This window comes from Diadema antillarum, unplaced genomic scaffold (genome assembly GCF_040938485.1).
Source record: "Diadema antillarum isolate AM-2024a unplaced genomic scaffold, OU_Dant_1.0 seq00000085_RagTag, whole genome shotgun sequence".
NCBI classification, from domain to species: Eukaryota; Metazoa; Echinodermata; class Echinoidea; order Diadematoida; family Diadematidae; genus Diadema; species Diadema antillarum.
In genome coordinates this window covers 1827856-1843703 of record NW_027271177.1, presented here as the reverse complement: position 1 = coordinate 1843703, position 15848 = coordinate 1827856, and the positions used below count along the sequence as shown (strand labels likewise).

Below are 15848 nucleotides of genomic sequence, written 5' to 3'. Positions count from 1 at the left end.
CGCCGAGATCACCCCTTCTATATTGCAAGGGACCTTCATGCGGACTCAACATACATTTCAAAGTCGAGAAATGATAGCATTCCTTTTTTTTTTGGGGGGGGGGGGGGGGGCAGTTTGTTGGTATTTGAGCTCTTCGAAATCTCCTCGACCAGAATTGTTCCAACTACCGACACACAACAGACACTGATCACATGAGGACCACTGATGTCGGAGCTTCCACCAATCACGAATGCAGACTGTCCTAGCTGTTATGTTACCACGGGTAAACCCCCAAATGGTTGAATTACCACGGGTAAACGACCAGTTGAGTTGAAGTACAAATCAATCATTCGTACCCTTGTGTGATTGAAAAATATTTTGCGTTTCACTCCCCTCCCCCCCCCCCCCCCCCCCCGGTTGATAGTTCCCTTACTATGTTTTCTTCTACACCATGACTTTCCGTAGAAATGTTATGATTAAAGATAATATACAGTTTTGGTACCTCAAAGTTTCCCTGATTTCCTTGTCTTAGTTGTGTTTCAGGTTAAAGTACCTTTCATATAACTAACACTGTGAGACTTACTCGCCCCAAAGTGCTCTCATGTCTTAGTAATCATGCAATTAACTGCGACCAGCAGCCCCATACGCATGGCGTAATGTAGCTTCGCATTGTAGCATTCAGGATCATGACAGATTTTTGTATCGCGGGTAAATATCAACTTAAAATAAAAAAATGTCTTCAATTTGAAGACTTACCAATTAAGTTGAAGTAATGAAAACCGGCTTCGGGCAACGTTTGGTTCTACCAATAGTCCCTTTCTGTTCGAATTGACTGACTGAATGTGACTCGGTCGAGAGGACCTTTGGAGAGCTACATACACTGAATACTACGGCCAGCGCATGCGCACACATCACATGCAGACAGATTTCAAATCCATGAACGGATAAGATGTCTGTGTGCGCATGCGCTGGCCGTCAATTCAGTGTAGCTCTCCCAAGGTCCTCTCGACCGAGTCATATTCACTCATCAAATCAAACAGAAAGGGACTATTGGCAAAACCAAACGTTGCCCGAAGCCTGTTTTCAATACTTCAACTTAATTGGTAAGTCTTCAAATTGAAGACATTTTTGGATTTTAAGTTGATATTTACCCGCGATACTAAATCTGTCATGATCCTGAATGCTACAATGCGAAGCCCCATTTAGCTGTGCGTATGGGGCTGCTGGTCGCAGTTATCATGCAATAATGGTTTCGTACAATACGTGTACTACCTCGCCGTCGCATACTAGTAAACGGCTCTGGATTGCATGATTACTAAGACATGAGAGCACTTTTGGGCGAGTAAGTCTCACAGTGTTAGTTATATGAAAGGTACTTTAACCTGAAACACAAACTAAGACAAGGAAATTCAGGGAAACTTTTGAGGTACCAAAACTTTATATTATCTTTAAGTGGTGAAATCGTGCTGTCAGAGGCGTGTTAGTGCCTGTCTACGTTCAACACAGGGGCTGAAGTCCTGACTGTCCTTACGGGTTTTGCTGCCGTCTGTTCTGCAGTCTTCGGCAGACAGGAACTTATTTTGACATTGGTTGAAAAAGACACAGTTGGACCACCACACACCTGTTTCACTTGGTCGACAGCGCCTATCCCCCCCCCCCCCCTTCTCCCGACACGCGGCATTCTTTTGCGGCTTAAACGTTAACACCCTTCAGACAGGGAGAAACGGCGCGGAGGAGGCTTCTGGTCCTGCCCCGTACCCCATGACACCCAATACAATGTATCACTTTGAACAGTAAACAATGGACTCCCGTTATAACGCAGTCCTCGTGACTGGCAGTTTTCTTTCGTTATATCGATATTTCGTTCTAAATAACCGGACGAATAAACAATAAAAATACATAGTGTGGGTAACGTTGCGGCCTGAACTTTTATTCCGTTGTAACCGGAATTTCGTTATAACCGTATTCTTTATTCCCTGGTCATAACGGGAGTGCACTGTACAATGTACCACTAGATGCTGCCGGTTTAATGCCAGCTTGCATCTCTGGAAGCTTCGATCTTTACACCGCCTTGCTGGTGCGGCGTTAGTGATCAAAATGCACAGCATATCGTTCAGGAATCAAAATCCCGGTCTTGATCCACCTGTGGATGTAAACCTTGCCTATCGCGATACGATGGCTTGAAAAGAAATTCCCTTAACAGCAAAAGTCATACATAATACATTGTAGCTGTTGTGTCTCACGAAAGAATGAGAGGAATATGTGATGTACAGAAAAGCTATCCCTACCTGGACTCATAACCCCCTCCCCCCCCCCCCCCCCACCATACCACCAACACCTGTGATACGATATCCGATATAAACACGATGCACATAAAATATAGGATCTGTAAACAATGTGTTGATATTGTTGTACTGCGTGTCGTGCGGATGTGTTTTTTGAAGTGCCTCGTTGCAAATATCGCAGAGATTGGACAAATAACGTACAGCAAGAACTATTTTCAGCAGTACCTCTCTTTTAATAACGAACAATAAACGCGATGGCTTCCGTACAGTAAAAGTCTCATTAAAGCGATGTCTTGAAAATAACAAATAAGCACACATTGTATCTGCTTTTGTTTCAATAAAATATAAATGACTCTACACCTGTAATGAAATGACACTATAACTTTCTGTGTTTTTAATCTCTCTCTTTGGAAAATAGACAGAGATGTCCGATGTCGTATCGAAAAAAAAAGAAGATAGTTTCTTGTATTCTTTTATCTTTGCGAATGATATAAAAAATACACGGGAGTACCAGAATCCAAGAGAACTCCATTTGCTTTCATAATCTCTCACACAGTCGTTTCAATGAATAGCTCACTACTCCGGTCAAACGTTCTCATCTTGCATGATTCGTCCTTGTGGTTATGAAGAAACATCAAAGGATCAGTCTCGTTCTTATCTGGGATGAGTTGGTACTGTCCATTCCCTGCCTTCTTCGACGATATGACATAGCAAGTCTCCTCAGTTAGCTTACCCTTCGACTTGTGAGGGCGCATGAAACCGAGCTGCTTTCGCGCCATCCAGAAGGTCCGGCTCCAGAATAGGATAAGAAACACCATGATGATAAGGAACCACGTGAGAATTAGAATCATTATGCTGTGTGGATTGGCGAAATGATTGCAGATCAAGTCAGCGGAATAATAGTTGATGGCTTCTTTGATATACATCCCTTCTGCAATGGGCGGTTTGACACACACCACACTCGCGCGGAGCGCGTCCCTCCAGTCAACCGGTGCGCTGTAATCCGCAGAGACGTCCGAAGGAATGTCACTAAACATGGCATAGTCACCGCCATCGGCACCAGCACTTGAACTGTAGTCATATTCTGCCGCTAGCCATTTGACATTGCAATCGCAGTGGACGGGGTTGTCCTCGGCGTTAAGCGTTGTAAGCGCAGGTAGCCCGCTGAAGACTTCCTCGCGGATGGTCAAAATCCCGTTTCCCTGAAGTAAGATCGTCTCCAAGGCGATATCTCCATCAAAGGCATCGTATGGAATGGATGTTATGGCATTTGAAGACAGGTCGATCTCTCGGAGTTTGGTTAGGTTTCGGACGTTGGGAATCTCCCCAAGCATGCTGTTTTGTAGGTTCAAAAACTCTATACTGACCAGACTGGTGAAGCCAATGCTACTGACAACCTCAAGAGCATTGTAAGACATGTGTAGGTTTACGAGGGATCGCATTTTCACGCCAAGGAAGTTTACATCTCTAAGGTTGTTATGAGACATGTCCAGGTACGACATATCTTCGCTCCAATTGAATAGGTCATCTGGTAACTCCTGGAGTTGATTCCGATTCAAGTTCAAAAACTGTAAAGAGGGATTTCCCCGGAATTGCTGGCCGTGCAACGTCGTCAGATTATTTCCACTCATATCTAACTCGACAAGATAGCTCATGTTGTGAAACAAAGTCACAGGTAATGTCACGATCTCATTTTCGCTAAGATTTAGCGACGTTACTAATGGGAAATGAATGAAGGCATTGTCGGCGATTATTTTGATAATGTTACCAGCCAGATTCAGGTGAGTTAAGGCTGGGGCACCGTGGGAATGGAACCAGTCACTACAGTTTACCGGGAGCCCGTACATTAACTCGGGTCCAGGAACGAGCTCCACCGTCTTTGGAGTGGGAATATCATCCCCGCGAAGTTCTGACTGTAAATCTAGATCAGCTCCTAATCTATTGTGAGACAAATCGAGTTGTTGTAACAATGATAGTCTGTCGAAGAGTCCACTAGATATATTGCTGATAAGGTTACTGCCTAGGTAGAGCTTTTTAAGCTGACCCAGAGAATTGAAGGCACCCTCTTGTATGATACTGATTTCGTTGCGACTTAAGTGAAGTTGTTCGATCATGCAGTTCTTTTGGGAAAAGTCAGCGTTTGTGATGTAGGAAATGTGATTGGAGCTAAGGTAGAGGTGTTTTAAGAAACGCATGGTACGAATGGTCTCCGGAATGCTCTGCAGATGGTTAAAACTCATGTCCAGTTTGATGATCCTTTCTTGGTGGGATAAAACATCATCATGCACCGCGATCAAAGAGTTGTTCGCCAAAGAAAGTTGTCGCAGCCGCGTGAGGGACGTGATATTGAAGCATTTCAGGGTGAGATTATCTTCTAAGTTGTTTCCCCTGAAGAGCAGAATTCGCGTGCTGACTGGCAGGCTTGATGGAAGCCTGGAGAGGCCATTGTCCGAGCAATCCACACGCTGCGTCACAATGTCACAATCGCAGCTTTCCGGACACGGAAAGATTTTCGAGATCCGCGCCACGGCTGTCTGCAAGAAAGGAGCCAGAATTGCTAAAGCTAGAGACACCCATCCAACACACCGGGCCACACTAAGCTTCATTGTGGCAAAAGCACTAGCCTCATCTACCGATGGGCTTGCTGGATATCGTATCATACGAGGACACCCCCGTCTCTACTGCTTCGTGCTACATATCTAGCTTGTCGCAGCGACGCTGTGGACGGAAAGCCGCTCTTCACTCAAACTTCATGAAAGGCAGTCCATGAAATGCCTCGTGAACAGGTACTATGTTAAAACTCCTGTTTATATGTCACTCCTGGCGAAAGTTGATGGAGAGCTGGACAACAAGTCACATGTCGCCGAAATGCGCGTTGACATCCAACTTGTCGTCACCCGATATTGTAGGCAAGCGTTCGATGCTTGTATGTCGCTCTGCCGATGGTTACGTAAGAGAGCTTTGATGTCTGTAGAAGTAGAATAATAGAGAAGAGAAAGAAAAGGAAACGTAGCATTATTAGGAAATCCACCCAACAGTATATTAGTCTTGCTATATGTTTCGGGAAAGTAGAACAACTTGGCAAAATAATTATGTCAAACACCACATACACAGACGCACACACTCAAACCATTATGATATAATGTCACCATCTGTAATGGCATTATACTGCGTCACCATAATCATCATCGTGATAACTATTAGCAATTTTATTCATACTAAAAACTGACATGACTAGGGTTGTATATATCATATTTGTATGGTAGCTTACAAGTCGAGAATAGTGAGAAAACTTTAACAAAAATCAAATGCAACAAGTCATTTTGCTAGATGTCCAACCACTCACTCATTCAACGATTGTCATCTGTACGGAGTAGCACTTTTATTTCTCTTTATTTTTTTTCTCTCTTATACTCTTTATTTGCGTGCTTCAAATCTGAATGTGGATCATGCCTACGGCTGTCGCGAGAATTGCACGGGTTACATTCTCTCAAGATTTGCCTTCGCTGCAAGGAAGATTACAATGGATGCTTTAAATTTCAAAGAGAAGACTGAGGGACGACACAAAATATCGGTTACTCAAGGGACTGGGGAGAAACTCGACTCGACAGGGGCAAGAGATGCTGTTCGTAAGACTCAGGTAGGGATCAGTGTTAATTAGAACTATAGGGTTGAATGACACTCGGTTTGGTTTTCGGAGAGCTCAGGGGAGCGTTTGCTCGTTATCACCACGGTCTCCCCAGTTCGTTCCACACTCTGTAGTGCGCCAAATGATGTCTGTTTTGTAGAGTGTCGTATTACGCCTTGGCCTGAAAGTATCGACTAATTGGAGCTTACCGAGGATTTGTACCACGGTTGAAATGGCGGCAAAAGAAACTATCTGTTACACACAAGTCTTCAGGGCTCGGTCAGTCGGTGGCTGTTCTCTTTTCATTCCATCACACTGTACCTTTATCTTTAAGCACGTGTCCGTTCCACGAAAAATTGTGGCAATATTATTTATTTCTAGCGGGCGTTGCTTCGCACAACAGAACTGCAGAATCGTACTGGTGTTTTTGCCGTCTCTGGTGAGAAATCGCAATTTCTATAAAGCACGGTTTTGTTTGTAAAAATTTCATCGTCATTCGACGAACCAAGACGGCATGCAATACCCTAGTGCACACTATGCATGTACATAGACGATTCACGAAGCTTTTCACATTGCAGTTTCGTTTCACTGTTGTAATTTCTGCTCATATTTTGTAGGAAATTAAAAGAGATACAAATTGTGCTTGCCAGACAAACAGTAGTAACGATCTTGTTTCCATCAGTAACAAATTCTCATCTTTTAAACTTGAGTAAAAATGGCGAAGAATTACACTGTAGGAGACAACTCGCGGAATGTAATGGTGGTAAACAGAGGGCGGGCTGCATCTTTTCAATGACATATTGTATTTATAAGTCTTAACCCTTTGTGTGTTGGGAATACCGATTGGCGCAGAGAATCAAATAGTATTGTACACACTGTCTCAAGTCCCTGACACGTAGCCGCTGGACAAGGCCTCGCGCGCGGTCTGGGCGGTCTGGGCCTCTGGATGTGATCGTTGTTGTATCGCGATTAGTCTCAATTCAGACATAAACGAGATATACGTCCAGACTGCGTTGGCTAAAGACTACTGCCACGAAAAGGTTAAACTAAGAGAGGAATGTACAACGAAGATTATGACAAATAAAGATTACAAAGAGGTTTTATTTTTTAATGGGAGAGGGGCGACTGGAATGGACAAGACGCCATCTCGAGTCAGCTTCTGCACTACTGCATTCACAAAGTATTGCACATTTCAACCCATTTTTTTTTCCCGAAGGAGAAAAGACTTCTTATGAGAGCATAAGACTAACAGATTATGTCAATTTACTAATGAGTTTAAAACATTTATGTCGTTCCTCCTGAGAAATTAGTCATTTTGAGTAACAGGTTTCTTATTCATTCCAACATTTGAAATATATAGCAAATTTAACGTCCTCGTGTGGTTCTTTTTTTCCGTGGTGAACATTCATTCAACACCATGGATTACATGACATACATTTGCAATTTCTTAATCACGTTTGGGACCTTCTCTGTCCGTTTTACTGCTAGGAGCTATCGGTCGGTTCAAAAGATGCTCTTTATAAGGTGCGCATTCCTCATATTCCTTGCGGCATGTCAGTTCTGTCGCATTACAATCTCTCCATCTCTCTCTCTCTCTCTCTTTCTATTTCTCTCTCCCCTTTCTCCTCCGAACAATCTGTCTCTTTCTTTCTCCTCTTCCTCCAATGTATTTGAAGTAGGTACTAGACTGTAGAGCAAACAAGGGTTTTTGTTCGTTCGGGTTCTTGTTTTTGTCTTCGTGATTTGAGCTCTTGATATTCTTCTTCGACATTACTCGATGATTCTGTGGTCCCTCGAGAGACCATTAGAAAAATCACATCAAAAATAAATGACACTTGCATGCTTGAAGTATGGATGATGATAATTATGGAGTGTTGATGATAACTCCGTATATTATATAGTCTGAAACCTACGTCCTTCTGATATTCATAGTAACGACAACACCAGCCAGTAGACGGCTACCCCACTGGATGCATTCTATTCTATGCACGTCTTGAGAATAATCGCCAACGGCTACCCGATGACAGCATTACAACGCCAAACAAGCAGTGATCAGACAGGACGCTGATAAAACAGGGAAAATGTTTCCACCCAGGGGCCTTATCGATCCTGAGGTGTTCTTTTTTCTGTCCTCCGTATGTTTGTGTGCTTGTTTGTGTGTGGGGGTGTATGTGTGTGTGTGTGTGTGTGTGTCGCAGAGTACATGAGACATATTAAACCATAGCAGAAAGTAACTTCCAGACAAAGAACAATGCATGAGTACATTAAACAAACACATCAATTGATGACTACTGTCGTATTTTAAATCAGGCAGCCAGGACAGGAGGTAAATTATGTGTAACGTTTTTAGGTAAAAACGATGCGATCCATCTACTAAATTGCACGAATTAGATCATACATGTTAAACGACCTTAATTTTGATGATCTAAAGCAATTAGTTCATAAAGACATGAATATGGAGATTTTTGTCTAAGAGTATACAAGAAAGATGAAAAAGCACAGAGTCATCCCACTCTAAAGATGATGTTGTTTGAACATGATGTACAAGTATGAAAATAAAACTGCATGTTAGTTCAAAGGACTACGGCTTCTGCTATCTTGGATTTACTTGTCCTTGTTTTTCCTATTATTCTCATAATGCTCAATTCTTTGTCTGGAATGCCGTCAGATCAAGAGTCTTCCTAGAGGGCTCATATTGCATCATGATCAGACACGGAAATCTGCTGGTGTTACGTGATATATGATATTATACTCTTATCAAACATACAAAGAAATAGGAATCAACGCTATTAAATAAAGTTGACCCGTTTGATACAAGATCCTGAGAATTCTCTATCGACTCTGCACACACTGTAAAGACATCGGTGTTAGATTTAACACCATGGGTGTTAAATTTATCACCGATCAAGTGTTAATAGAGGACCACACCCACAGGTGTAGAAAATGTGCTGTGATGGTGTTGAAAAGTGTTCACTTGACACTTCGTGGTGTTAATTTGACACTGTACCTGGTGATATTTTGACACTGTACTGGTGTTAATTCAAAAATGACACCACATGGTGTTGATTTGATATTTATTGGTGTTAATATCAATGGTTTAACACCCGTCCAGCTTCAATAAGAGACCACACTAGCTGGTGTTACTGTAGTGTAAATTTATTTTCACATTTTTTTCAAAAATCTAGTATTTTAATGTAAAATTCTTGATCGTCTTGTTTAAACTAAAAATCAACAAGAAGTGCAGTTACTAAGAAACTCTTCAAAAAACAGTTTTATATTTGGAAATGACACCGGGATGTGTTAATTTAACACCATAAATGAGCACAGAAAATTTAACACCAGCTCGGTATTCACTAACAGAACCAAGAAAAACAGAAAACCAAGAAGGATTCCGTAGGAAACGTGTTGCGAAAAAGTAACCCATGAGTACACCCATCCACCGTAAGAGTTATCCCATATTATAAAATGGGTTCAAGAATGTAGCCAATAGGAAGCGCTGAAATGAGACACACCTCCTTCCTTTACTTCAGTACAACTGCACTGCCTGTAATCCTATGGTAGATTGCCGATCGTCTGTGCGCGCGGCGGCTCCTTTGATGAATTGCATGCATACGCGTACGCGCTGTCAATCCTGTAAACAACTTCTAGTTCGGGCTGCCGGCCGGCCGGCCTGTCTTCCCTTGTGCATAACATATGTGGCGTACGTACGTATACTGTACTATACGTACACTTTGTACAGTACAGTAGACCAAGCGTTATGGGACCGGACGCGTACATGGAGTCACTTTGAAGAGCAAATCCAACGATTTAGCAGGTTAATTCTCACGCCGTTTTCAGAGTATGTTGTCTAGTAGGCCTATATGAGGAGTCTATATCAAGTCTTTAAGGTAAAGGGTGCATATTCTATGTAAAATAAGTAAGTTTTCATGCGGGTGTCCGGAAACCCAACCCCCCATATACTTATACTGTATGTGCGGGACTTCCGCGAGTGCGACGTGCGTAAAAGTTTGGGACGAACATCTTCGGACGTCTTGACCCACAAAGGTACGTGAAAAACGCTGAAAAATGATGTTAGTTTTCGAATTTTCGACCCATTTTATAAAACAAATGATGCACAGGATTATTTCGTGGCGTTAGTGTAGGCGTAGCTCACTCTCGGGTATTTACAATGTAGTGCAACATGCACTCGGCTTCGCCTCGTGCATGTTTCACAATTGTAAATACCCTCGAGTGCACTACGCCTACACTAACGCACTCTATCCTGTGCATCATTTGTATATTATAAAATGGGTTCAAGAATGTAGCCAATAGGAAGCGCTGAAATGAGTGACTTGTGCCTTGGTTACTCAGTCCCATTGCACTGCGTGTTAAATCCTATTGCCGATCGTCTGTGCGCGCGGCGGCTCCTTTGAATTGCATGCATACGCGCTGTCAATCCTGTAAACACACTTTTCTTCCCTTGTGCATAACAATGTGTGGCGCAGGTTTGGCGTACGTATACTCTACTTACGTACACTTTGTACACAGTAGACCAAGCGTTGTGGGACCGGACGCGTACATGGAGTCACTTTGAAGGGCAAATCCAACGATTTAGCAGGTTAATTCTCACGCCGTTTTCAGAGTATGTTGTCTAGTAGACCTATATGAGGAGTCTATATCAAGTCTTTAAGGTAAAGGGTGCATATTCTATGTAAAATAAGTAAGTTTTCATGCGGGAACTTAAGTGTCCGGAAACCCAACCCCCCATCATACTGTATGTGCGGGATTTCCGAGTGCGACGTGCGTAAATGTTTGGGACGAACATCTTCGGACGTCTTGACCCACAAAGGTATGTGAAAAACGCTGAAAAATGCTGTTAGTTTTCAAATTTTCGACCCATTTTATAAAACAAATGATGCACAGGATTATTTCGTGGCGTTAGTGGAGGCGTAGCTCACTTTCGGGTATTTACAATGTAGTGCAACATGCACTCGGCTTCGCCTCGTGCATGTTTCACAATTGTAAATACCCTCGAGTGCACTATACGCCTACACTAACGCACTCTATCCTGTGCATCATTTGTATAAAATGGGTTCAAGAATGTAGCCAATTGGAAGCGCTGAAATGAGTCACGTGTGCGTGCATTAATTTCTTAGTAAATGCACGGCCGGGGCCTGACGTACGTCACAATGTTTACACTAGCAGTGCGCACTCAATCAGTTGTTACAAGTGCGTCACGCGCTACTATACGCGCTGTCAATCCTGTAAACAACTTCTAGTTCGGGCTGCCACAACGGCCGGCGGCCTTTCTTGTGCATAACACGTGGCGTACGTATACTCTTATACGTACGTACAGTACTTATGTGCGGGATTTCCGAGTGCGACGTGCGTAAATGTTTGGGACGAACATCTTCGGACATCTTGACTTTTGAGCGAGTGCTACATGTAGCTGACTGGTATTGACCCACAAAGGTACGTGAATAATGCTGTTAGTTTTCGACCCATTTTATAAAACAAATGATGCACAGGATAGAGTGTGTTAGTGAAGGTGCTGCGCGCACGAGAGTATTGACAATGGTGCGACATGCACGAGGCGCAGCCGAGTGCATGTTTGCAACCGTTGTCAATACTCGAGAGTGAGCCGCACCTTCACTAACGCCACGATGTAGTGCATGTTTCACAATTGTAAATACCCTCGAGTGCACTATACGCCTACACTAACGCACTCTATCCTGTGCATCATTTGTAAACTGTTAAGAATCAGAAAATGTACCCCACGAGTTACCCCGTAATGTTAAGAATGAGAAAAGTTACCCCATCAGTTACCCCATAATGTTAAGAATGAGAAATTTAAAGTTACCCTATGAGTTACCCCATATGCTAATGTTAAAAATCAGAAAGTTGCCCCATGAGTTACCCCTTAAACTCGTGAGGTTTGTTTTATAATGAATGCAGGATCATACGAGCTATGCCTACCCCATAAGGCCAGTAAGGTTGATAATCTTAAGAGTTACCCTCACGAGGGTAAAAGAGTTAGCCCACAATGTTAAGAATCGTAAGAGTTGCCCCGCCATGAGGTTTGTTTCTGTGGGGAATGCAGGTTGGGAAAACAGAGGAGAGGAATGCCTCCTTTATGGAAGTTGGTTTGTTAGGACCTGGTAAGAGTGAGGGTACGTTATGTTTGAATCATCAGTGATGCAGTGACTTTGTAGCTGTACGCTTCGCACGGCTAAAAAGTGGGACATACTGGAATAAAACTTGTATGATGCTCCTCACGTGAGTTCTCCACCTGTTAACACTTTCCTGTCATTTAACTTTTCTCACATCCCCTTCTTTCTAATCTCCGTCCTGTCCGTCCCTCTCTCCATCTTTCTTTCATGTGTCCTGCTAACCTTCTTCTTCTCTATAAATTGCAGCGCCTTAACTCTAGCCAAGTTTTCCCTTTGATCGCTACCCCATCATCTCGCCCTGCATCATCTCGCCCCATCCCTCATCACTAACGCCCTGCTCGCTGGTGTACAATACGGACAGAACGCGGCATTTCCGAGGTCTAAGTGGCAATTAATCCCGGTCGATTCACGCCCGCTCCGATCTCGCACCTGCTGCATACGGGGGGTATGTAATTACCTTGTCTCGCGGAAACTCATGAACTTGCTCGCTAGAAATGGCCCCGCCAGGTCGATTCAAGTCGAACGGTGGGAATGTGGAACAAAGCTGGTAGACGAAGAGACACAGAAACAAGAAGGCAAACCGGAAAAGGGGGAGGGGTGGGGGTGATGGAATAGAAAGAAGCTAAGGGAAGAAATTGGCGAACCTTCCACGGGTTGAGTACGGAGCATGGTCAGACCGAAGAAAGATCCATGGGTAATGTAACAGAGTAAGGTGGAGTAGTTAATTTCAAAGGGAATTACATGCCGATCTTTGTGGTATACTGGACCCAGGTCCGGTGCGTAATGCGGCGCGTTTGTCGGCATAATAATTATGCAGTTGTGAAAGTCCGAGTTAGTCTGCAGTATAGGCCTACATGGTAGAGAGGCAATCGTTATATGACTTCTGTTGCAACATTCTAAGCTGAAAAAGAATTATATGCAGGAAAAAAAACTCAGATTAGAGGGGTGAAATACAGTTGCGTCGTATGTGAGAACTGCAGAGTTCCCATTGTGTCATCACTATCTGTAAGAGGTAAAATTAGATTTAAACACGTGATCATTTTTGAGAGAGTTTTTTTCCGAGAACTAGACGGCTACAAGTCCGTCAGTATAAACTGCATCTGCAGAGCGCGTTAAAGTTACTACATGTATGATACTATGTGTATGTTTACGACGTCGATTTCTTAAATAGCGTTCTCAAATTCTCATTGGCTAAATTACTCCAATATCGTTATGAAGCAGAAACTACCATGTCAACAGTGTGCAGTTTCCCCATACATAGCTGACTGTAACTAAGACAGTCAGCGCTTTGCCTCGAATCGACTTTGTATCACGTTTTGTCGGGGAAAGGATCTGATGGGAATCTGTTGATCGACCTGCCGTCTGCTTTCTGCGTCAGCTCACACCTCGGAGAGGTGTGAACGGCGCGAAATATGATTGTACAGCACTCGGCTCCCAATGATAAAGATCTTCCACTCTCACTATTCCTCTCTCTGGCCCAGTTAACGGGGGGGGGGGGGGGGGGGGTAATTCATCTACGCATTCTCTCCGCTTATCTGTGGCACCAAGCAGAGGGCCGAGGGAGACTTTGGAGTGACGTGCGCGTTGGAATCGACACCCACTTCTGCATCTCATCAGCCCCAAACTCTATCAACCAGTGGTAATAGCTGCTTTCTCGCTTACTGTTCACACAACTGGTATATTAAGAAATATAAGAGGGAGGCAGATAGTGTGTGTGTGTGTGCGTGTGTGTGTGCGCGCGCGCGTGTGTGTGTATATAAAATGGATAAAGCGGTAGATAGAGGAAGAGCACTGGAGAATCAATGAGAGCTGCAGGTTATACAGACAAACCGACTTACAGTTTGTGACGGTTCTCAAATCTTTTGAGGAGGGGGACACGAATGAAAAATGAAACATCAAGGAAAAAAGTTTCTAAGAAGTAAGCAGGAGAAAGATGAGAGTATTTCATTGTGTCTAATATTACCAACATTATATCTGTTTATTTCAAAGTACTAATTTAAGACACGAGAAAGAGATGGGGTTGCTATTGCAAAACATGTCTCCTATCAGTAGAATTCCCATGTATTTACGATAGAAAGCATTGCATATCTGGGAAAATAAAGCCAAGTCTCGAGGTCGAAGATCACATTTTTTCCCCTGTGTCTCAGATGTGTGTAATAAAAAGAAGAGGTTTTATGATATCAAGAGGTCTAAGACTCACGTCTACCCTTTTACTCATTACAGAGTGGGAAGGATAACATTCTTGATTGTTGACGACACTTGCATTGCCTTTTTCAAGCACGCCCTCTACCCAGCATAATAAAGTTCAGATTATCACGGCGTCATTACCATCTTCAGTAGATATGAAACGAGCAAGCCATCGGGTCACGTCCTATCTTGCGATTTTGGGAATGCTAGAGAGATCTGAAAAATGTGAGAAAATTTAAGAACATCACCTAGTTGTAAAGGATCCCGCTGTGAGTATCAAAGAAAACGTGACATTACCAGAGGAGCTGCTCGATTAAAGTGGGTCTTTTCCCTTACTTCCTCCGTCCCCCTTCCCGTCAAATGTCCCACTCCGCCCTTGCCGAGTACCCTATCAGGCGACCTGCCATGGTCTCTCCTTAGTGATGGGCGGATAGCCGTAGCTGGCTTGACATGAATAATTCATGAGCACTCTTCTTCGTCTTTTCCGCCGCAGCATTAAACGCCTCAAAGAAAGGGAAAGTGGAAGGATATTGATGGGTTGGCAGGCTCCCAGGGTAGGGCCGCCAGTTGGCGGTAAAGCCTGTCGTTTGAACGCTCGTTAAGATTGCGCTGCGAGCACGCGAGGACGTCACGTAGACAAGCAATGTCATATTAAAACAACAACTACTACAAAAATCGACTCTACGTCACGCACAATTGACTGTTAAATCCCCCACACGCACATACACACACACACACACACACATACACGCACATACTCATCTGTGTCAATGGGGCATGTCGTTTGGATTTGCTTCTATGTTCATTTTTTTCCTTCTCTTTAAATATTAAATAAAAGTCTATATTATATAAGTGTCTTAAACAAAAATAAGATTTACCACTTTGGCAAAGAAAGAATGAATACCGTGCATCTGATTCTGATGAGGTATGTTTTCTTGAAACTGAAGCTTGCTTAAACAACACTTTTTCTGTTGTTTTTGTGTCATCGACATCGAAGTGAAGTAGTGGTTTTCAAACTCTGACGGAGCAAAATGGTGAACAGAATATCATCACACCCGAAGACATTAATCTCTCATGCAGAAATAGAAATGTAACCCCAAAACTTTCTAAAGTATCTTCGCTTTTCTTGTACACCTTAAATGGGTCGTGATAAGATTGAAACATGTTCCCATGGGGGATATCTGCTATTAATGTATTAAGTCTGAAAACATCTCTTTGCAGAATGCCCTTTCAATCAGTGGCAAGCCCAGCGGAGCGATGACAGGTAGGGGAAAGGGATGACAAAATACCCAAAGAAAAGAGATACGTAGATGATAGTGAAGAAAATGTTCAATCTTTCTGGGCCGCTCAGACCTGTAGGCGATTTCTGTACTTTGCGTCTTTCCGAATTCCCGCCCAGCCCCCCATTAAGACCGGTGATGCCTGCTCGGAACGCGATATCGCGGCTGTAGTTACCCAATGTCAGCCTATGATGAGTGTGAGACAATGCAGAGGGTTAGCCGAGAGGGATCGGATTTCATTTAAGGGTAATGGGAGAGAGAATCCGGTGTCTTGCGTCGAAGTTGCCACGAGACACGACGAACATTGATTTTTCGCCCTTGTAGCTTTTAACATTATCAA

At 43.3% G+C, this 15848-nt stretch overlaps 1 protein-coding gene across 2 annotated transcripts in view; it reads right to left on the bottom strand.

Annotated features, from left to right (window-relative positions):
- Positions 1-2454: 2454 nt before the first annotated feature.
- Positions 2455-15848, bottom strand: part of LOC139726495 (uncharacterized) — a 99681-nt gene continuing 86287 nt past the window's right edge. For both annotated transcript variants that reach the window (XM_071637448.1, XM_071637449.1), the window contains one exon: positions 2455-5232. In XM_071637448.1, the coding sequence (XP_071493549.1) occupies positions 2813-4924 (2112 nt within the window). In that variant the 5' untranslated portion in view covers positions 4925-5232 and the 3' untranslated portion in view covers positions 2455-2812. The remainder of the gene's footprint in view (positions 5233-15848) is intronic.